A 24,137-nucleotide genomic window follows, 5' to 3' on the forward strand; every position below is an offset into this window, starting at 1 on the left:
CTTTAAATAATGGTGTTGCTCGATGGGTCAGCACTCTGAGTACAGGTTGGGGACAAGTCGTGGCTACAAACACATCTGGTTTTAGTTCAACATCTGTAGAAGTGACTGAGTTACCATCATGTTTGTGTTTGCTAAGGTTGCCTTAGTGTGGCAGCCATGTTGAATCAGGGATTGGTGCCTAAATGGAGTGATTCAAGAGTTCCACGTTATATAGACAATTAAGTATAGAAGAACAAAAGTGCCAAAAAAAAAACTACTTTGAAAACACATACTATACATAAAAATCATTTGTGACAGAAAAACTAACACCAAAGCATATAATATGGAGCTGACTATCCCTTAGTGTGCTTACATGATCAAAATACAAAATAAGTAAAAAAGGACACTTTGAAATAAATACGGAAAAATTTGTCTAAAAACTCAGCAACTTATTTAAAAGTTATTTTCTTTGTAAACCGGAAATAAAAAAAAACCCACAAAAATAAATAATAGAGGAAAAAAACAAAAGAAAAATGCATAAAACAAATCAAACAATCTAGATACAAGAATAAAACTTACATCTTAGGTAAATTTAATGGTGTGTTATAAACCGTTTTGTATTTTTTTGGATTTTCGGCAGTTCAGTTTTACAAATGTGTGATTAAACCCTTGCATTTTTTTTTATTGTATTGTGATTCTTATAGTTTTTTGTGACTGTTTTGTCACATGAGTAATTAAAGTAAATTAAATTAAATTAAATGAGCTGTTCAAACTTTCCTCCTCCATGGTTCCCACCTTCACTGCAGCTGCTTTGATTTTCACATTTGAGGAAAATAAAAGGGGAAAATTTGTGAAAGTATTTGAGCTTCACCTAAAGATTTGAATATATAAAGGTTTATCTGATCCATCCCACAATTATTTTGTTTAGCACAAATACTGCTTTAAGTGTAGAAGGACTGGCAAAGCTTTGAGTCACAGTTCAGCTTCTGGTTTTCCATCATCAGTGATGATGTGCTGATAATTCCTTGATTTTTGCATCACAATGCACTGATTTGAGGGGACATCCTTTTGCTTTGACATTTATGCAGGTACCACCCACATAAACATAGTTCTAGACTGAACAAGCATCCCATCAAGGGAACAGTCATTTAAAGGCAGCAGGAAGATTGGCTCCAGTAGCACAAAATTGCCAGGAATGAGAATCAGTGTGATGCAGTGCAACAAGCCCAACCATCAAGGTCCTGAAACCCACAGGGCAGCCAAAATCCATAAAATCTCGAAGGACCCAAATATAGCTCTGATCAGAATGATGCTTTTAATGTTGAACCTCATCAGGGTGTCTTTGCTGCTAATAAATGTTCATTTACTTACAATTTGTTCCCCAATACACTGCATTTATTATGCTTTTATTAGCCTTATTTTCCATCCATCCATCCATCATCTTTACCCGCTTCTTCCTTTTTGGGTTGTGGGGGTCATTGGTGCCCATATCCAGCAGTCACTGTGCGAGAGGCATGGGGCACCCTGGACAGGTCTCCAGTCCATCACAGGGACAAATAGAGACAAACGAGACAAACAACCATTCACACTCTCACTCACACCCAGGGACAATTTAGTTACCAATCAGTGTAACATGCATGCTTTTTGTCTGTTTGATCCAGCAACCTTCTTGCTGATAGGCAACAGCTCTACCAACTGAGCCACCCTAGCCTTATTTTGATGTTTGGAGAAAAAAAAAAGTCTTGTTTATGAAGTAAAACCATGCCCAGACCTGTGAGTAGGCAGATGCTGTTTTTTAATTAAAGCTTTGATGAGAAAATGGATATTCAAAAGAAAAAAAACACCTTTCAGCATCTCCATGGAATTTAGCAATTTATTTTTATTAACATGTGTTTTCTTTGCCCTTGTGTTCAGCATATACAACACTGACCTTTGACCCCCAATTGTGGTAGATTTCTAATGTGTGTGGGTGACTTGTTTAATGAGACCCAACAGAGATGAAAGCAGCAAAGACTGATTTGCTAATGTCATAAACATAAAAAATAGCACAGACAGTAAAATCAACATTGGACTCTTCATAAAAAGAAAACCCACTGAAGTTTAAGTGATAGCATATGCTGTTTTTATACACTGAAAGGTCAAAACTAAAATTTACCAACAAACAAATACGTAAAAACCTTGGAAAAGTGCTGCGCTGAGTAAAGGGTAACATTCAATGCATAATCTTTTAGATTTTAGAACACAACAAAAGACACAACAGTTATGGAGAAGTTGAAATTCTGCTAAAAAGATCAAAATATTTTTTTATTAAAACAAGAACAAAAAATACTACAAAGTAAGAAGATCATGATGCTTGTACCTCACTGAACCTGGAAGATAGTTGTTAACTAAGACTTTCACGAAGAAATGTGGGCAAAAAACAATCATTGGAGTTCACTTAAACATCCATCCATCCATCCATCCATTATCTTTACCCGCTTGTTCCATTTTGGGTCACGGGGGTCACTGGTGCCCATGTCCAGCAATCACTGTGCGAGGGGCGGGGTACACCCTGGACGGGTCGCAAGTCCATCACAGGGATACACAGAGACAAACGAGACAAACAACCATTCACTTGCTCACTCACACCTAGGGACAATTTAGAGTTACCAATCAGCCTAACATGCATGTTTTTGGTCTGTGGGAGGAAACCGGAGCACCCGGAGAAAACCCACGCATGCACGGAGAGAACATGCAAACTCCACCCAGAAAGGCCCCTGGACCGGGGTTTGAACCAAGGACCTGCTCACTGAGAGGCAGCAGCTCTACCAGTTGTGCCACCGTGCTGCCCACTTAAACATTACGTGAAATTAAATTAAAATGTCTAAATATTAAGATTCATTGAGTGTTTAAAAGTGAGAGTATTTTTATACTAGAAACCTGAATAAAACAAAGTACTGGAACATGATGAGGTTTAGCGATACTACGTGTCTAAAAAGTTAGCTCTGACTGCCTAATTGTTCAAAACAATCCCATTTTTCTAATAAATTAACCAAAGCACATAAAAACTGAATTATAAAATAAAATACAAAAACAGCAAGATAAACAAAAAAATAAAATAAAAAGCCACAAAACAGCTACAACTGAAAATACACAATTTTTTTAGTATTTTTTTTTCCCTTCAACCTTTATTTAAACAGATCACATTGTGCTTGGAAGATTCATTTACAAGTGAGACCTGTTTGGACAGACAATAAAAAGTGGTGGAAAATGACACATAGGATTTGTAGACAACAACAACAACAAAAAAAACTCCTAACATGCTTTTAATCTTTGGCTGAAGGTTAACAACATGATAATGAAAAAAAAGCTTTGCACATGAGCACATAATGATGCTGACATTTCACAGGAGGGTGGGGGGTGGGATGCAAGGGCGGTGTCCAGAGACAACTCACAGAGGCACTGTAGAGTTCAGATAAAATCACTCAGTTCAAATAGTTCCCTCTGGAGAGATCTGTACACACTCGTGGGGTGTCGAGGACAACCAAGGACAAATCCAAAGAGTCCTGAAATGATAACAGAATGCTTATTCAGCTGGGCCACTCTGACTGGTCCGTATACTTCCTCAGTTGGGAGTTGGGGGGGGGGGGGGCACATCAGGTTTACAAAACTTCCAGGCGAATTAAGATAAGATGACCTGTCAAGGCCAGTCAGGGAACCAAATTCAGATAAACACGATTGTTTTGGGGAAAGGCAGAACTTTTACTGACTTTTGCCTTGAGTCTGTGCCGGTCCACTCGGTTCTGAAATGTCCAAATTAAATGGCCACACCAGTGGAGCATGCCTGAGAGTAATCCCTGAGATCTGATCCATCCTGCCAAAAGTATTTGAGTCTGGGCGCTCGAGGCACGAACCAAGCCATCAGATAAGGCAAGCAGCCTGACCAGGTCCAAATTTGCTGCTGACAACTTCCTTGATTGTAGATAAACCAGGAACAAGCCAAATCCAAAAAGCAGGAAATAAGTTATCATAAATCCAATTATAAATCTGTCCTTAAAATCCACAAATGACAGCAGAGATAGACACATCATCAAGTCTTCCAAGTCGATGAGATAGGGACCAACTGACCAAATCCATAGCAGAATCAAGATTCAGAAGATTTGTAGAAGAGAGGCTCTAAGCAGTTTCACAGGCAGGACAGAGCAGAGCAAAACAAAGCGGAGAGGGAGAGGAGGAGAAGGTGTCTGCCCTTGACAAGAGCAAGTGTTGAATGCTACAACTGAAAATACACACAATTTTTAGTCTTCCTGACTCAAAACTTGTCAATGTTTTCCATCATATAAAGAAATATGTGCCAGTGGATAACTTTTTGGAGTTATTTCTGTAAATTAAAATGAAAACATAAAGAACACTCAAAGCAACACCCAAATCTGAAATGCACTAAACTACAACCAAATCAAAGTGAAAAATAATTTCAGAAAGAAAGGATTTAAAATGTACCAAAGCTATTTTATTAATATACCAACATGTTTTGTAAAATTATTCACTCTATGGAACCTTGTAAATGAGTGGAATGCATAATAAACTCAGATTATTACTGGTACAATAGCAGATCCTGTGGACAAGCCTCATCGTTGCTATTTGGAGAGGAAATAAAGAAAGCTGATTGCGATTGACAACCAATTACAATCAGTTACAATTTGTTACAATTGCTCATTGTAACAAAATTATGTACATACCTCCTTCTATCATATCTGTGTTTCTTGGTTATTTGTGTTTGAGATTTTGCTTTCTGTGTTTTGGGATTCTGTTCTTTGCTCTCTCAGTTTAGATCTTTCCCCTTCTGCGTTTTAGTACTTTGTTGTTAAAGTTGTTTTGGGGATTCTTGTGTTTAGTTCCCTGTGTCTTTTCTCCTTCACCCTCAGTCTACTTCCTCAGTGATCCTTCAATCAGCCTCTCCTAACCCTAACCCTATTCTCAACTGTCCCCACTTTGCAGTGCCTCCACTTTACTTCTGCTGTATTTATCTCTGTGTTACTCACCAGTTCTGCATTGTTGGTTTCCATGCTCTTGTTTTCTTTGAGTTCTGCCTCCGGAGTATTTGTAAGTTTGTTGCCACGTCAGCTTTTTTTTCTTCTTTGTTTAATAAATTACTTTGTTTTATTTAAGTTTTTTATTGTGCAAAGTCTGCATTCTGGGTCTGAAATCTCCTCCAACTGTGATAACTGTGATAACTTTACTTCTAAAAGCTGGAGTTATCATGGATTTTATACACCAACACTGTTCATTTTCTTTTCATTTGTTTCTTGTGTTATGAAATGTAAATGACTTGAACAATTTAAATGTATGCCTCGCCTTGAGGACATAAAACTTACTTGTGTTTAGTTCATGTCCTCCACAAATGGACTTGTCCTATAATTCATACTGCAGCTTTGAAATATTTTTTAGTTAAACACTGAAGAAAACTATTGCCTATGTAGTTTTGCAACCCATGACCAACTCGTAATAAAAATACATTTTGCATGACATTTTTGAAAAGCTATTCCTCGTTTTGGAGCGGTAAAACTAAAACGGAGGTCAGATTTGAGGTATCAAAGGTCATTCAGGCTATTTCCTAACACGTGACTCCAGTTTGAGTTTAGCTGGACAGGTCGGCAGGTGAAGTTCAACTTTCACGTCACAAATCCTTCTCACAAGGACACCTGTTGGCTTTTGGTGATAAGAGGCAGGCGTTTGTTGGCGCTCTGTCAGCAATACTTTCTGCAGGGCAGCATGGAGACAAGAGGGCGGTGCTGGGCGCTTTACCAAATAGTTTGCAGATATGACTGATTCTTCTAACAACCCCCCCTACACACACACACATACACAGGAACTAAATTTCACCCGTCTATCTAAAAAAAAAAGAAGTAAAAAAACGGAGAGCAAATGAGAATTTTATACATTAAGCAACTGAAAAAGTAACTAATGCAAACTGAAGAAGAAAATAATTATTTTCTTTTTAAATTATGTGCCGGCAATCTGCTTTAAAAAGCCGCCTATTGAAGCAGTGATTACATTAAACTGTCATGTTTTGTAAGGATTGTTTTAGGGCTTTGTCCACCTGAATTTCCAAAGTAGGTCTTTTCCCTAAAAGCTTGATTTTTTTTTTTGTTGTTGTAAAATTCAACATTTAACACAGGCCTGATACATTTAACAAAAAGATACAGGTAACAATGAATGGATGAATGCATCACAAAACAATTTTTTTTTTTTTTTGGTGGGGGGGTCAAGCAAAGAAAGCAAAGAGGTTAGAGAAGGTGGACATGTGTTTGGAAGGTTGTCGGTTCGACTCCCTGGACTGACAACATCAAAATGTTAGTAGGAAAGCTGAAGCATCCACACCTGCATATACCCCACTCTGGGCCTTTGAGCAAGGCCCTTAACCCCCACCATCTGCTCCCCCGGTTATCCTACATGGCAGTTCTCAAGGCAGGGATGAGGTAGCTCGGTGGTCTGTGGTTGCGTCAGGAAGGGCATTTGATGTAAAAACAGTTGCCATGACTTTGTGCAAGTTAGTTCACTTGGCAACCCCTGAAAAATGGCGCAGCAGAAAGAAAAAACATGGTTAAAATTCATAAACAACTTCATCCATACATCTAGTTTTCCTTCCATTTTCTTCTACTCACCCATGGTCAGGTTTCCCATGCAACATTGTTTAGGACACATATGTCAAACTCAAGGCCCGGGAGCCAAATGTGACCCTTGTTGACACCTTATCTGGCCCACAAGATGATATGTTAAATATAAAATACATTTTTCATTTGAATTTTTCAGTAATCTTTGATTATGATGTCAAAAGTGCAACAGAGAATGTCAAATGAGACCAATCAAACTCTTTTTTGAGGAACCTGCAACCAAGAACAGATGTTGAGTATCTAACTTGAGCTCTGGGGTCTACCCTACATCTCAACCATTGGTGAGGGTTGGAATGATGACTGATCAGTGAAATGAGAGCTCTCTTTTTCAACTAAGCTCCTTCTTCACCACAACCAGTTGTGTAGTCTACGCAATACGCGGGTTTACAGAGTATACCCACTAGAAAGGCTTAAGAATTTCAGTATACCCACTTAAAAGTGCCCAATGATACATGGCATATGATTAGGCACGTGTCATTGCTATGTTAAATGGCAGTTAAACACTTCCATAACAATCTATCAGTTTACAGCGCTTTTTAATTACAGTACATTTGCTTATCCAGCGAATTATTGTATAATTAACACAAAGCCAACTGTTGTACAAAGTTTGTTGTTCATATATTCAAATATAAGCATCAGATAAATTTGGAAATGTTCAATATGCTTAAAAATCAAAATAATTTGACAATTACATTGTACTAAGCAGTGTACTCTGGTTTCTAAGCACAGTATACGAACCGACTGCGGTAAAGTGAGTTTTACATTGGGCGTTGGACATTCGCGCTCTCGTGGCTTCAGTGGTGTCCAACGTAAAACTAACTTTACCGCGGTATAACCACTACAAAAATGTAGACTACATCACTGACCACAACGGACTGGAGTAACTCCCTCATTAGGGTGGACAATGCTCCAATCTGTCGACTCATCTCCTGCTTCGACTTACCGTTACTTATGAACAAGACTTCCAGAAACTGAAACTCCATTTTTCCAGTTGGAAAACATGACCTCAGAGGAACTGACTCAACAGAAATTGATTGTTGAGAAAGCAAAAGAATGGACAATTTTTCCAAGTAAATTGCTCTTTTGTAATATAATCCAAATAGTTGACGTGCCACTAGAAGGTGTCAAGTGGTAACACACAACTAAGACGATTACAAAGCTGTATCATTCCTTGGAGGCGTTCTGCTGGTGCTCAGTGATCATCTGTGTCCGACTGAAGACTGGGCTTTACAAGCGCTTTCCAAAACGCTTTGCTGGCTCACTTCTCTGGAAGTCTGTAACAGATCGTCCTCAATTATTTTCTTCATTTTCAACCCAATCTTTAATTTCTTCAGTTCTGATTATAATTTCAAGCCCTTGCACAAAATATTCCAACATGATGACATCGCCAACATCCAGGCTTTTGCCAGGGAGATGCTGATTAGATGTGTTGGGTTTTGAATATAAAACACTTCAGCATGGTGGTCGAGCAAAATGCATATAATTGCATGTGAAAACAATCACATTTGATTCGCAGAGATCCCCCTTCCAAAAAAGAAAAGCTCACATTGTGTCTTTTGTGCATCTTTTCCTCCCTGCCTTGAATCCAATCATCTGTTTTGGTTATTAAAACTCTTGTCAAACATGGCCTTCAGGGACAGAATCCAGAACTGGTCCTATCTTTTCTCCTTATCTCCCTGGAGTGTCCTTCACAGGCAGTATAAAGACGAGAGCAGATCTTCTAGTTCTTTGCTGTCACTGTTGAAGACAGACAACATGCTGCCTGCTGTTGTGAAGCTCTGCTGTGGAATCTCCTACCCACACCTCAGGAGTATGGCAGGTAAACACAAGTAAAAACAATCTGGCAGAGGCTGTTCCTCTTTCTTTAAAGATGTTGCATTCTGAGTGGGATTTTTCTCTCAATCGTGCAGGACTTCAGCGCACGGCTGTTGCAGTGATAGGCCAGGAGATCACACACCTGAAGCAATGGGGACGAATCCAGCATCTCATGGGAGCACACGCTGGTAAGAAAATATCATATCTTTGCCACAGTAGGGTATGTAAAGCACACAGTGATTTTTTTTTTTTTTACTGAGAGGAGTCTCTTGCAGAACCTAAAGAAAAATCCAAGTCGGTAAATGAAGATGAGCTGTTCTATGTCCAACACGGACGGGAAGCAATGATGAAGGCGCTCAGCATACTGGATGATAGAGGAGAATGGACGGTTGAAATCGAAGAGGTAACACATATGCTACTTTGTTTTTTTTAGTGTTTCACTCTCTGTTAAATAAGCCAGACCATTACTTAACGTGTGGTTTTCCCCTCTTCAGAACAACGGGGACGTGATCTACAGCAAAGTGATCGCAGGGACCGGGACGGTGTTCAAGTTAGAGGCGGTCTTGGAGGCCAGTGTGAACGAGCTCTATGACCTGTTGTTTGTCCGAGTTGAAGAGATGCCCCGGTGGAACCCAAACATACAACAAATCAAAGTGAGCTAATGACATTTAGACAAGCTACGAGAGACCATTTATGATATTTAGACGCGTTTCATTGTAGTTCTGATCACAGCTCGTTCACTCATTAATTTTGAATGGATCTGTAGCAATACATGTACTCTCAAACTTGTTAAAAAAAATGTGTCAGAAACCCTAAACTTCATGCTGCTCAGGTTGCACATTGAGTTTAGAAAGAACTAACGTTGCTTAAATTGGTTTCTCGCAGGTTCTGAAACAAGTCGGTCCTGAAACCGTGGTGACACATGAGGTTACGGCTGAGATGGCAGGGAACGTCATGGGCCAGAGGGATTTCCTGAGTGTCAGACACAGCTGCAAACAAGACTCTTGCGTGTATCTCGGAGGAGCGGCGATTCAGCTGGAGTCGTTCCCACCTCAGACGGGCTTTGTGAGGTACGGGATCACCTGCAGAGCTGACAGATCTGAACAGCCAAACATCACCAGTCATATTCAGGGATGAGATAGTATCACGTCTCTCGAACCCCTCAACAGATTTAACTGGAACACTTAGAAAGTAAACGTAAAATACATCTGGTAAATCCAGTTCACGATAGCCACAGCTAAGTGACATCATCAAATACAAAAATGGCTATAACTGAGTCAATTTTACAGACTGAGCTCATATTTGATGGGGAAGTAGCCAAGAGTCGTTCAAAACACATACTCTGAAAGCTGACACAAGCAACACTACACAGTTTTAACCAAACATCAAGGTATGTTTAAAAATCAACTATAAAAAATGTTGACATGATTATATTTACATGGTATCAACACATTATATTCAATACAATTATCTTTCTTTATTCTGTGTGGTGGCAACAAATAGAGCTAAAGTTTATATAAGAAAGTTGTATTAAGCTAAGAAGTCATGTTATAACTTGTACCATATTTTTTGGGCTGTAAGGTGCATTTATCAATCAATCAATCAACCTTTATTTATACAGGTAAATCCCATTGAGCCTCGAGGACTCATTTACAAGAGAGACCTGATTTCAACAAAGAAATTTAAAATCCTTAATTTTTTTCACAAATCAACAGCGAGCCTTATAATCTGGTGCACCTTATGTATTAATTCTGGTTGTGCTTACTGACCTCAAACTGATTTTATGTGGTGCACGGTGCTCAAAAATCTGTCAAAATGTTTTAGTTTTGCTTAATAATCCAGTACGCCCTATAATCCAAAAAATACGGTAATTAATTTAGCCCAAGAGGTAATGATTTTTTAATATCCACAGAGCTGAGGATAGACCAACCTGCATCATTATTCGGCCTCTGGACAAGGACACAACAAAAAGCAGCTTCACATGGCTTCTTAACATGGACATAAAGGTAACTTCATTTTGTCATGAGTAACACAAAAATCGTTAATATGTACAAAGTACTTTTTATCTCAATGAACATGTTTGCTTCACAAATGAACATTATTATTTCTGACAAAAAAAACAAACCTCTCACATTAAGCAGTGCATACCAGGTGCAACAAAACGACTACTAAACAATGGAAAATAGTGTTTTAGTAGAGAAGAATGCTGAAATGATTTGGGTTGTGATTTGGATAAGGATTAATAGAATTTCATTCTAATATTTCAAACTTGCTCAAATCCTGATGGGTAAACCTTCAGGAGTCTGGTCGTATTTTCCCACAACAAAAACTTGAAGCCTCGGCTCGCCTGGATGTGGAATGCACATTTTTGAGATAAGCGGTTGGCTACAGGATAAGACCATTTTATCACATTTGAGTATGTTGGTGATTGAGATATGGGATCAGACCAGAGGAGGCCAAGGATGCTGGAAGGATGGGTAACGCTCATGCAGATATGAAGTTGAGTAATAGAAAAAGAAGAGACACAATTTGAATGCTTGTCAGTGATGGTTTTCTATCTTCATTTTTTAAACTTTTGGACTTTATGAAGTTATCATGCTAAACAATAAATGCTCCTTTTTGTTCCCTTGTTCCTTTTACATCTATTCAATGTGATTTAAAGCTTGGGGAAACCTGTTCGTGGGCATTCTTCTTTTTGGAAATACTTTTATTTCTTCAAGGAGCATCTTTGCATATGAGCAGCCCTTTTGTCTTTTTATTGCCAGCGGAGGAGCAATCCTCCATTGTTTAGCAAAACTAATGCGCAAAAATTACACTCCATGGTTGTAACAAATACATTTCTTCACAGGGCTGGCTGCCAACATCCATTGTCAATCATGCTCTTCCTCAAGCACAACTGGCTTTCACGCGCCACCTCCGCAGACATCTCAGCCTGAGGTGAAGCGAGTCGTCCTGACAGCCTCACTGCAGCAACACTTTGTCATCGCTCACAGAGGAAGAATGGGAGATGGGGGTATAGACGACACAGGACTACCGTTCTGGAGAGAAACGCTGCCTCGGAAAAGATGCTCGACACAAGCGAGTCAGCCGAAACCAGTTCCAGCCTGGCAGAAGGAAGCTGGTTTACAATAGGAATTAATGTCAGATTGTGCAAATTAAACCTCAACAAACGCTCCTGTTCAAGAGTCATCACTTGTCTATTGATACATGACACCTTGTATGCGGCTGAATATGAATAATAAAGTGCTTAAATGTGCTTAATTTGACTGATCTATTTTACTTACTGCTCATATCAACACTTTTACTCGTCTTTCGGCTTTTCAGTGATTGCCACAGCGAGTCATCCTCCTCCATCTCACTCTGTCCTCTAGTTTTACTACAATACCAGATATAGCATTTGGCTTCTATAATTAAATTACAGCAAATCACTATGCATCATCTACTTAGAACTAATCACCTATTCAAATGAGATCTGCACAGAAGCACCAAAATAAATAATGAAAGCAGTAAAAGAAGCTCAGTGAAGGACAGAGAAATAATGAGGATCCTTGTTCTTCCAAATGTATTTTAATTTGCTCACCATATCATTTAGAAATTCAATAAATATCATTTAAAGTTTTCATTCATGTCCGTATGTAGAACTATACAATGAAACTCTTTAACAGGAAGCAGGAAGTGTGTAACACACCAGTCAAACTGAAGATTTTAGGTTGATACTTTTTGTTCCCCGCTAATCGCAACTTCCATAACTTGAAATTTACACTATGTACATGATCCGAAACGTGAACGAGTTACAAAAATATCCTAACGTTTTTACTTTCAGATTTTTTTTTTCTTCCAGTTTTTAAAACATTAGGTGACAAACACTGACAAAACAACAAAGGCCGTGTTACAGTACATGAGGGGTTGGCTTGCAAACAGACATTTTTATTATTTACCAGTGAGGATATTCACTTTTGTGTTAGGCTTTGACAATTAAAAAAAAAGAGCACCGGAGACCGAGAAGCCATGAAGCTCCCTGCCAAGAGGGATGACCATTAAACTCATCAGTGAACCACTAGACAAGATTACAGACTTTACAAGTGCCTTGTTGTAATCAATTATAAAGTAATGCAAAATGACAAACGTAGCTTGGATAAGAGGGGCAGTTTCAAATTTGATATATTCAAGCACTTGGCTGACTGAAATGAAGGAAAACATGGCCGCTCTTCAGTTTGTCTCTTATAATAAATATAAAGCAAACTGCCGTCTGATTTTGCCTAGGATTAAGATTAGACATATGGGATTAAAAGTATAAATGCATCACAATCTCACAATCAATTGGTTATAATTGATTACCGTATTTTTCGGACTATAAGTCACACTTAAAATCCTTTAATTTTCTCAAAAATCTAAAGTGAGCCTTATAATCCGGTGCGCCTAATGTATTAATTCTGGTTGTGCTTACTGACCTCAGACTGATTTTATGTGGTACAACTGAACAATGTTGAGAGTTATTGTGAATGAGTTGAATAAAGTTCGACTTATCTGACTGTTTTGTTACACTTAATGTGCCTTATGTATGAAAATAGACCCGTTCGTTGATATTGCGCCTTGTAATCCTGCGGCTTATAGTCCAAAAAATACGGTGGTCTAAACCAGGGCTATTCAACTAATTGCTCAGGGGACCACAGTTACTGAAAGCCAAGAGCTCAGGGGCTGGACATCCAGCAGTTATTGGTATTATGGTAAGTAAGTTTGTTTTATGGTTTAAAACCTAGGTTTATTTAAAAATAGAACCAATAGTGGCCTGAACTGAGTTCATCCGTGGGCCTGATTTGGCCCCCGAGCCACCAGTTGAATAGCCTGATCTAAACAAAAAGGACTGAGTAGCACTGAACTCAATAATGTTTGAAAAACTAATTTGGCAACCATAAAAAAAACCTGTTTTTGTGCTAGATGTTTAGATAAAGATAAACGGTGCATCATAACACAGTTAAAATAATTACCGTATTTTTCACCATATAAGTCGCACCTTTTTTGCATAAATTTGCATGTCCTGCAACTTATACACCAAAGCGACTAATTTACGTTTTTTTACTCATATTCATAAATCGATTTTTGGCTGAGATCTGATGATTTCATTCATTCTGACATATGAATCTGAAAAATATTGAACACTACCATTTTCAGCCATTTTCAGTGGTGGAGTAATATGGCAAGCCAAGTGTCTCATTAATAGTTAAAAATGACTATTAATGAAGCACTTGGCTTGCCATACAAAGCCACCTTTGGCTCGCTTTGAAACTCCTGGAACAAACGTTAATTCAGCTGCATTCCGCCACGACGCCCAGGTGAAATGCAGCTGATTTGACCATTAAAGTGCATTTGTTAAGGAAAAGTTCAACTGAGACACAATTTTACTATAATGTCGAGCAAGCAAATAATTGTTTTTAGGCAGTTATCTTGTTTCTTATTTTTTCTAAATTAATTTCGAAGAAATGCACAGCGAGTCCTCCCTCTGCGCACTCCAGCAGCCACGATTCGATTTTTGAAATGCAGCTGATTTGACCAATATAATGCATTTATTAAGGAAAAGTTAGACTGAGACACACATTTACTATAATTTCGAGCAAACAAGTAATTGTTTTTAAGTGTTAATCTGGATAAATTCTTGTTAACGTCCTCCTGTGCATGCTCCCGTGGCTGCCATTTGGCAGCCAATCGATTTTTGGCACAACACCGGCCCACATTTCCGGGTGGTCAGCGGTGACGTATAATAGATGTGACTCATACGGCGGTGCGACGAGTACGGCGGCAAGTACGGTACTGATTTAATGTAAAACTAGAAGAAAAAAAAAATCTAATAAGTGTATATAACATTTCTTGCACCTAAAATTTGCATAAGTCAAAACTGTGAAATGAACGCTTCTTTATTTGTACATTTGAGAACCGTTTTTAATTTAGCGCTTGCAAAAAAAAAAAAAAAAAAAACGGAATCCGAGAAAAACTCAAAAAACGAGACAAAAATATTTGTAGGGACTTTTGTGAGAAGTTCGAATCTTGCGCTTAGTTTGGCTATTAATGGCCAATTTATTTTAGAACTAATTTATTTGAGTAATTAATTTAAAATTTATATTACTAAATAAAGTTTGTGTTTAATTTGCTAAACTAAAGAAGGTCAGTAACCGGTCTGGTGGCACACTGAAGAATGTTTCGTGATCACCTCCATGTTCACAATCCAAGTTCAATAGTAGTTCTAAAGCACTTGAGAAAAAAGTCTTACACAACTGTACACAGATAAAAAACATGACTGCAGCTACGCAGTCATCACATTTTGAACGCATCGCGCCGTCTGTTTAGTTTACAGCACCTTTGTTTTGTCAATTTCTGGTTCATGTTTGAAGCATACGCTCTGGAGTTCTGACGAGGTAATCACTGGGCTTCTCTGGGTTCACTGGCATGGAGAAAACATGCTGAAAAAACTATATCTGCAAAACAAATAGAGAAGTGAGCTGTTTCTCTGAGACAGTCCTACCGCACAGCACACTCCGCAAGCCTTGCTCACTGTTCATTTTGAAGCCGACCTGGTTCTGTGACTTGAGTCCCTCTTAGATCTTGTAATGTCCCTTCTTGACCTGGCAGCGACAGGGCCTAAAGTGCTCTTTGGACTGTGCTCTTTGGACGCTCCTTCGTTAGAGTCTGCTGTGGGTCGTGTTGGCCCTGGAGGTGGACGAGGCTCCACATCGGGCTCTCTCCTCCCGTCTGTTGGATTAGAGTGGGTGGTTGGACGTTGGAGGCGAACAGCCTCTGTTGGTGACGGCGTTTGAGCGTCAGCCGCGATGGTCGGAGCAAAGGTGGTGGAGAACAGCCGTCTCATGGCTTTAGTGGTTTTTGGCTGGGTCTGGGCTGTGGTGGCTAGCCACGAAGCTTTGGATGAGGCAGAATGAATGAGACCAGAGGCTTTGGGTTCTGTATTGTGAACATCTGGATCATCTGTAGTAAAATCTGCTCTCTTGTTGCACGACTCGCAGCAAAGTTTATAATATCCAGGGATGGAACAGTAACGAGCAAGGACTTCCATTTGACAGAAAATTGATTTGTCCCCCAGACATGGCTCATCTAGGAACAACACAAAACAAAACGTGATTTTTTTTTTTTTTTTTGCTTTGCGAAAATAAAATTGTAACAAATTACTAAAATGGAGCTTTAGGGCCACACCAAGAAAAAAATAAAATAAAAGCCATAAAATTACAAGAATAAAGCTGTATGAGATGTTTTTTTTTTTTTTACAGCTCTCGTTTAATTATTTTTATTTCCCCCCACAAATCGGATCCACATGCGACCTGTCAATCAATCCAGTAGGCGTGTCAGCAGATGACCAATCCGAAGCTCAATGCTCTTTACCTGCAGAGCTGCTGCAGCCCATCAGAGCGTACCACCTTACTGTAATCAGGTTCAAAGTCCTGATACTGATAATAATCTGATGCTGATGTGCTGACAGATTAACTCCTTATTTGTAAAACCAATACCAAAGTATAACTTAACAAGATGCTCAACATTCACTGTAAACCTGCTTTATGTGTCGGAGTTTGGATAATATTACGGCTCATTTAGCTTCGGATCGGTTAATTGCTGACACATCTACTGGATTGATTGACAGGTTGCGCCGTAGATCCGACTCGTGGAAAAAATAAATAAATAAACGAGAGCTGTAAAAAAAGTCTCGTACGACTTCTATTCTTGTAATATTAGGACTTTATTCAACTTTATTCTCGTAAAACTATGAGCTTATTCTCGTAATTTTATGGCTTTTAATCTTTCATTTCTTAGCGTGGCAATGTAATTTTTATTTATTTTGTTTCTTAGCATGGCCCGAAAGCTTCGTTGTAAATTACAAATCGACTTACTGGAAGAGATTTTCTGGACGGGGTTTTCAGGAACCGTTTGTAAAACAGCTTCGTCGTTCATTGTGGTATTTTCAGTTTGGCCAACGAGTGAAGAAAGCTCTAATCCTGAAGCGTACAAAGAAAAGCATCGAACAAACTTAGAAAATTCCAACATCTTGCTATCCCTGCTAACAGATGATTTTTATTTTTGAAGCCATAAAAAGACCAAAACACAGCTTTTGCAGCCTAGATTACATATTTGTACTTTTGACAGCAAAAAAACATAAAAGCATTTGATTATTTATTGCAAGTCAGGAAGAAATCTTCACTTTGATTGAGCTGAAAAGCAACACAACAAAACCTGCAGGAGGTCATCACTGGAGGAATGTTTTGACGCATGAGTTTAAATATACTGCATGATTCTTTTCTTTGCCTATTGAATATATTACGACCCAAGAGCACTCTGAACAACTAGAGTGAGTCATTGCACAAACAGGAAATCATATTCTGCAACGGGGCTTTCTACACTTTTCAATGAATACAGCTAAAATACGTCCCTCTTAATAAAACAACAGGTTTGTGTATAAGACACACATTGATTTAAAATGTGGAGGTGACCTGAAACAACGTTTCAGCTCTGTGCTTTATGCTAATATACCTTTTCCATTTTCTCAGGTATTTTATACTTCAGTTTCACGCAGGAAAGACGTGACAACTGGAGATGTGAGGATACATGAACAGAAACTGCAACTGAGAAAACCTTGGTTCTTTAGGTAGTTGTCAAAGCAATAAAAGGATGCGCGCTATATTTTCATTTCACTTCACTTCTTAACTTTCATTACATGCACATATGAGGAATTTAAATGTCATGGAGATAAACATCTAAAGACCTATATATTGTCCTATAGTGTTCTACCCTTTCTTGGTTCCTGTAGAACTGAAATAACCTTGAGTACACACAGATAATGCAAGAATGTATAAGTTAGGTTAGATCAAAATCTATTTTTTTATCTGAATGAACAAAAATACCAAGATAGCAATTTTTGTCAGTCTCAGCCAGTGGTATTAACTGTCATTAAACATGTGCTTGAACATGGTTTCAAATGTATTTTTGCAGTACATTAAACAACACGAGACATCAGCAGTAATTATTAAAAGGAAATGCAAATCCTGGAAAACATTTTTAAACCGACAAATATCTATGGCTTCTTGGAAGTAAAAAGACACTGAAATGAGGGTTGGCTCAAGACTTTTGCACAGAAATGATCAAATTCATGTTTTTTCCAAAAGTCAACCTCTTATTTTTGTCATTTAATTCCATTGATAAAAAAAAAAAAAGTAACTTAAATAAGTTTTTGAGATGCAAATGAGTTCTCCTTCTCAGACACTCAACAATTCAGCCACAGCTTTTTAAATATTGTGATTCAAAACATCATAACCATTCCAAGAAGTGTATCACAAAGAAATGATTAGAAAACAAAATAAATTTAGGAAATTTGCTGTAATAAGACATAGCATTTGTGCACAAAAATGGGTGCTGTGACACCTGCTTGTATGATGTGAGTTAAAATCATCTCTAATAAAAAAAAAAACAGGTTTGTTGACTTTAAAAAAAAAATGTCTCAAGTTGTGACAGTCTCTGTAGGATGATGAAAGAGCAGGTCGGTGTGCAAAAAGCCTCACGTAGTTCACGTCCTTTCAAGGTCAAATCTACAATAGTTAGAAACTTGATCCTTAAAGTTTTCTAACAAGCTATATTGTTCTACCTAAAACATTAGCCTTTATACTAGAGCTGCAGTGATTAAAGACGATACAACACAAAACGATGTGCTATATGATACGATGCGATATGATACAATACGATACGATACAATGCGATACGATACAATGCGATACGATACGATGCGATATTATACGATACGATGCAATCACATCACAATATGATAGAAAAATGCAATACTAAAATAAATAATATTGTACTATACCATATATTTTGTGTTTTCAAGGAACGTTGTTTTAGATCTTTTTAAATTAGATCTCACCTTGACATGGATTTAGTTTGCAGATAAGGACTGTTTCCGGCTTCTCGCCATCACATTCTCCAACCGAGTTGTCGCTGGCCTTGCACACCACCTGTCTTTGCTGAATTCCCTCTCCACAGGTCACCGAGCACTGTCACACCAAAACCCCCACAACAGAAAAGATCAGTTCTGTTTCCATCAATTTATGGAACTTGATATTTATGTATATGTATTCCTGTATACATAAACAATAGCTAAACAAAATCAGTACATGCAACATGATGTATACTCAATATAATATTTTCCTACTGTCTTTGTTTGCCTTTTCTTTGTCATGTAGAAGATAATGTGTAATTAAGTGCTATTAAATATGGTAATGGTTAAAATAGTATGAAATAACCATTTTAAAATGCATCCTTCTGTTCTTTGTGCAAGAGATAGATGCATATAGCTACTAATAAATTACTAATAAGTACAGCAGAATGCACGTATGTAGCATTGCTATGCACATATTCTAGCAGGAAGTTGTTCAAAATCAACAGCAGCGGAGGCCAGTACATGGGAACTCCTTCCATTTGCCCCATTTTTCTAGTTTATACATTACCGTGTGATTTATGTTCCTAAAATACAAGAACTTTTTTTTTGTTAAAACCTATATGTGACCTATATTTACCAATAATAAGATTCAGAGATCCAGACATCAGCAATGAAATACTGTTGAAGATCAACAGATTATGATAAGGGCATTCAAAGATGATAAATCTTACAAGCTAAAAAGTATTGTTCTGTAGAGTATCAGGCACTCGCAGTATATAGTATACAGTATGTGTAGAGAAGATAATTTACATGTACATATACAGGTGCTGGTCACAATCCTCTCCAGGGTGCAGTTATCTTGTACACTTGTGTACCTGTAGTTTATTTACAGTAATTTACCCTGGTTTTATCTGTATCCAAACTTCCACATAAAACCCACCTTAAATTATGATAAATAAACTCCATTTTTTTTTTGTTTAACTCTACCTCCGTAAGTAAGTTGCTCTAATATCTAACACATTAGGCTGGATTTACTAGATATATTAAATCATACTTGCACATTGCTAATTACCGCAATAATACCAAACAATTTAGTGCACAGAAAATATCCTCCCAGCGTGTTTGTTATAAAGAGGCGTTATCATAAAATACTGAAGCTAATTGTTGAGATGGCTTGTAAATATGTTAATGCCAGAGTAATATTGAGTATTTAATCATAGGGATCTTGTTAAATAAATAAAAAAAACTGCAGTTTTGACTACTTGTCCAAGAAAACCACTTTATAAGCCTATCTAGTCGTTTATGCTAGTTGTGTAAAACAATAGATTTGCCTTTTTTTTATTCTGGCCATTTAAGCAGTGAAGACATATTTTGTTAACGGTAAACCTATATCCAAGAGCTTCCTTCAAATGTTTTGACAGATATTCTGACTAAAACAAGTCATTTATAATTCCGTAGTAAACATTAACACCAGGCGTGTCAGACGACCAGCCTTAACTCCATACTGATGTTTGTTATGATTCATTACCTGAGACCACGCCCCAGTCCTCCACTGGGCGGGGCACACAGTGTGGTTACACACTCTCCTCATTTCCGGTCGACTGGTGGTGCAGTGTTTGCTGTGCACCGGCCGGTTGGTGCTGTTGTGCAGCGACTGCATGCACTGCACCACCCTGGTCTGGTAGCCAAGTGTCCCACAGGTTTTACTGCAGGGACTCCAGTCTTCTACCACCCACCTTTGAAATGAAATGCATTTATCAATGTATCAAAGTGGTACTGATGCTGCAAAAACAGGAGAGAAGACAATGGCAGCATTTTTGGCTTACATGGGTTGGCTGCACTCATGCATGTTGCAGCGTTTGCGAATGGGTTTAGGCTTTTTACTGGTTTCACAAAAGGTGCGATGGACTAAACGGCTGTCACTCTTCCTTCTGCATCCATATTTTGTATACTGCATGCCTAGTGAAGACAAACGTGTGCACAATGACATCTTCAAGCAAACTAAAACAGCAAACAAAAGAGATACACAAAACTCCATAATGCATAGTTTGAAAATGACTAAATATGATTTTAACCAGAATGTTTGATATTTTTTAATTATTTCCTTCAGCTGAAGAAGGGTTGATATTCAATAATGATCAATCAGGTCATCTGGACAGTTTCTTTTTTGTGGAAAGACATTTTGCCCTCTATCCGCAGGGCTTCATCAGTCTGAGGAGTCCCAAGTATGGATGATTGAGCATGAACTTTGAAGGGTTGATATTGTTATTTACATTTTTGAAACCTTTTTTAGAATTTATAAAGGAAATACTACCAATAAAACCAGTTGGTTTAGATTTAAATGCAAAAATATAAACTTAATGAGTGCTACAAATCTACACAAGTTGTTTTTTTCTTTTAAATATCACTTAAAGACCAAACAAACCCAATGACAGCTGATTATTTTGAACTTCCTATCACAGTTACATACAGGTTTTGGAGTACAAATGGCTGCTGTCACAAGTCCAGACAACATATTCTGAAAATCATAGATATTATTTTGCTTTAACCCATCATTATCATTTGAAATAAAGTAAAACAAGAGCATTTGCAGTCATCAGCCATAGCATGGCTGATGACTGAGTAGGTCCGTCTGTTGATGTCCAGTCTTAACGCGTTCAGACACAGATTAGTGGTATCAGTTACCAGCGGTTCAGCTCAAACTCGCTTGTTCAGCACATCGTACAGAACCTTGACTGGACTGAAATTCAAAACACAACAAAGTGAACTTGTTGTGTCTCATGTCATTGTTTAACCCTTTTTGGCAAGATCCAACATTTCCTATAAGAACATAATTCAAAGAATTACACTGTTCCTTTTGGATTACCATAATGCATTTTCCAGTTTACCTTTGGATTACATAACGCAGCTCGAGAAACAAATGAGGTAGCAAAATATTTTAAGCTCCAGCTCTACAGGAGCTACAAGGGGAGCTGTAAATGGAAACTAAACCAGCAAGGGGCAACACATTCTTTGGCACACCTTCCTTTTCAGCTCCCCAGATTGGGAACACCTAACCAGTGCAATGTTTTGCATCTGTGTAATACCTTGTTTATTTGTAATTTACTCTCAAAAAGCCCAACCAGAGACTACATTTGCAAATTAGCCTTTGACTGGAAACCAAATACGTTCTAACATGCAACACCACTTTTTGGGCTGTTCTTGTCAAATAAGCTCAGAAAATAAATTCATCTGATGTGTCCAGTTTCAGGTGTAAAACAGTCCCAAAGGAAAAGTTATAATGATAATTTTTTATTTAATTCAAGCAGAATTTGTGTCAATCTTCTTTCCAGTTAAATACAACATACAGTACCCCAAATATATCATGATCATCAAACTAGCTGTACTTTTCAAAGCAGGGTTTTTTAAGTTTATTGTGTGAATGTTTATGAAGCATTCACACTATTGTGAGCCTTTTTTCTTCTGTAAGATTTTCAGCATCTTTCTCATTCCACAATTTTTGTGCTACTTCAACAAATCATACGTTCGACTCGTTCAGCAGAAGAGTGCTGTGACTTTTGGTATAGGTGCAACTTTAGCTTTTTGAAATATTCAGCCTTTTCTGCCACTTTTTTCCTCATAGAAACTGAATTGAGCTCATTTTACATCCTTTAGATCTTTTTACAACCTTTTACTGCTCCTTTCACATTTTGTTCTGGTTCAGCTTCTTTCAGCTTCCTTGTGCAAATTTAAACTTATTTTTAGCTACTTTCGGTTGATTTCAGCTGTTTTGAGCTCCTTTCAGATTCTTTCTACCAACTAGAACATTTTTGTGCTTCTTCAAACTTTTTCCTGCTAATTTCAACTCCTTTCAGCTTATTTCTGCAACTTTCAGCTTTTTCTGCTATTTCAGCTAATATATAGCTGTTTATGCTAATTTTAGCTTTTATGCTCATTTCACATTTTTTTGCTCTCATTTAAACTATTTTTTGCCTAATTCAGCAAAAATGTACTCTCCACTTCCTTCTGGTAATTTAAGCTTCTTTCTGCTTTTATAGCTAGCTGTTTTTTTAATTATTATTTCAGCTTTTTTCAGAATTTCAACTTCTTTGCATTCATTTCTGCTTTTTTTCAGCCTAATTGGGCAAACATGTTCTTTCTGCTTTCTTATGGTAATTTAAGCTTATTCTACCTTTTCAGCTACCCTTTTCAAGCAATTTTTAGCTAATTTCAACTGTTTTCTGATCAATTAAAGTTTTGGTAGTAATTTCTGTTATTTTCAACCTAATTAACTTATTTATGCTGATTTCAGCTTATGCTCCTTTCAGCTTTTATCTGCTAGTTGCTGCTTTTTCTGCTCTTTCAGCTACTATTTAGTTCTTTTGATGCTAATTTGAGCTTTTCCATCTAATTCCACATTTCTTTTGCTCATTTCGGCTCCTTCCACTTCCTTCTGGCAGTTTAAGCTTCTCTATGCCTTTTCTGCTATATTTGGCTAATTTAAGCTTTTTTTTTGCTAATTATCTTATGTTTCTGCTTATTTAAACTTGTTTCAGCAAATATGTGTTCTTTTTGCTTTCTTCTGCTATTTTAGGCTTGTTCTTCCATTTCAGCTACATCTCAGCAGTTTTTTATTTTTATTTATTTATTTATTTATTTTTTTTTGGGGGGGGACTAATTTCAGCTGTTTTTCTACAATTTCTTTAGTTTATATTGCAGTTTATCTTTAAAACAGAGGCAACAGAAAACCGTCATGTTGACATAATATGACATACCGTAAACACAAAATATACACAAAAAAATCAAAGCTATAATAAGAGTCTGACCAATACATCCAATCTTAGACATTTACCTGAATATTACAAGCCGAAACACTTTTATTTTATTATTATTTTTTAATTATTATTATGCAAAAACTGACTAACCTCCCCCACATGGCTTGGAGCACTGGGACCAGCTCTTCCGCTCCCACTCGTACGTGTCTAGTTCAGCAAGTAGCACGTTGTTGTTAGTGATGAGTGGCAACAGATCCTCATGTATTATGTATTTATACGTCAAGCTAATTTTTACATCTTCTTCCATCGGACTGACCTGCAACAAAGCGGAGAGAAGCCATAAAGGTATTATTATAATTTAGTCGTGATTTAAAACAAAAGATCCAGTTTTAGCCTTACTCACCAGAACTACAATGCCCTCATGCAGAGGGCCAGATGTTTTTAACGTCTCCCTCTGACCGTCAACAGAATACTCCCACTGTAGACCATTTTCAATGAAAGTCTTGGATTCGACACGGTCGCTCTTTTCATTTAATATGAAGTTCTCAGTAACCTGATTCTTCACAGCTGTCAGCAAAAAAGGGAAATACACTCAAGATTATTAACTATTTGGGAAAATAACTGTATTTGCTTGCCACGTAATTGTTCATATAATCAAAAAGGAAAAAAAAATTGAACAAAAATTTCAAAAACAGCCATTTCTCCACCAAACATCTCCGATATTGTTCAGTATGAATATTGAGTTCAGGCACAAGCCCTGTAAGCCTTGAATCATCTGCTTAAAAAGCAACAAAAGGAAAGAGTAGAGAAAAGAGAGGAGCCAGTAAAAGTACGATACAATTAATCTGACTCAGCCAAGTCAGTCACACAAACAGACATTGTGATATTTAAAATATAAATATTGTTATTGTTAAGATTGCCACTGGATATTTTGTCCTAATGTAATGGTTAAAAGTTCTGTCAAACTTCTCAGCAGGTACATGTTTTATTGGCTGAACTGATCCTTCGAAA

At 37.6% G+C, this 24,137-nt stretch overlaps 2 protein-coding genes across 2 annotated transcripts in view; one reads left to right on the forward strand and one right to left on the reverse strand.

Moving 5' to 3' along the window:
• The first annotated feature begins 8,368 nt into the window (after nt 1-8,368).
• star2 (steroidogenic acute regulatory protein 2) lies at nt 8,369-11,388 on the forward strand. The gene is made up of 7 exons (XM_037691097.1): nt 8,369-8,451; nt 8,543-8,635; nt 8,723-8,850; nt 8,942-9,100; nt 9,333-9,517; nt 10,360-10,453; nt 11,296-11,388. Exons 1-7 carry the CDS (start codon nt 8,388-8,390, stop codon nt 11,386-11,388), a joined length of 816 nt encoding a protein of 271 aa, XP_037547025.1. The 5' UTR covers nt 8,369-8,387.
• Nucleotides 11,389-14,997: 3,609 nt separating this feature from the next.
• LOC119423691 (A disintegrin and metalloproteinase with thrombospondin motifs 14) overlaps nt 14,998-24,137 on the reverse strand; it is a 60,776-nt gene continuing 51,636 nt past the window's right edge. Inside the window, exons 16-22 of the mRNA XM_037691098.1 lie at nt 23,530-23,693; nt 23,277-23,442; nt 20,199-20,331; nt 19,901-20,108; nt 18,358-18,487; nt 16,337-16,441; nt 14,998-15,548 (exon numbers count right to left, since the gene is read on the reverse strand). Of these exons, the coding sequence (XP_037547026.1) occupies nt 14,998-15,548; nt 16,337-16,441; nt 18,358-18,487; nt 19,901-20,108; nt 20,199-20,331; nt 23,277-23,442; nt 23,530-23,693 (1,457 nt within the window). The remainder of the gene's footprint in view (nt 15,549-16,336; nt 16,442-18,357; nt 18,488-19,900; nt 20,109-20,198; nt 20,332-23,276; nt 23,443-23,529; nt 23,694-24,137) is intronic.

The sequence above is a fragment of the Nematolebias whitei genome, chromosome 17 (genome assembly GCF_014905685.2).
Source record: "Nematolebias whitei isolate Nwh7 chromosome 17, NemWhi1, whole genome shotgun sequence".
In the NCBI taxonomy this organism is placed as follows: Eukaryota; Metazoa; Chordata; class Actinopteri; order Cyprinodontiformes; family Rivulidae; genus Nematolebias; species Nematolebias whitei.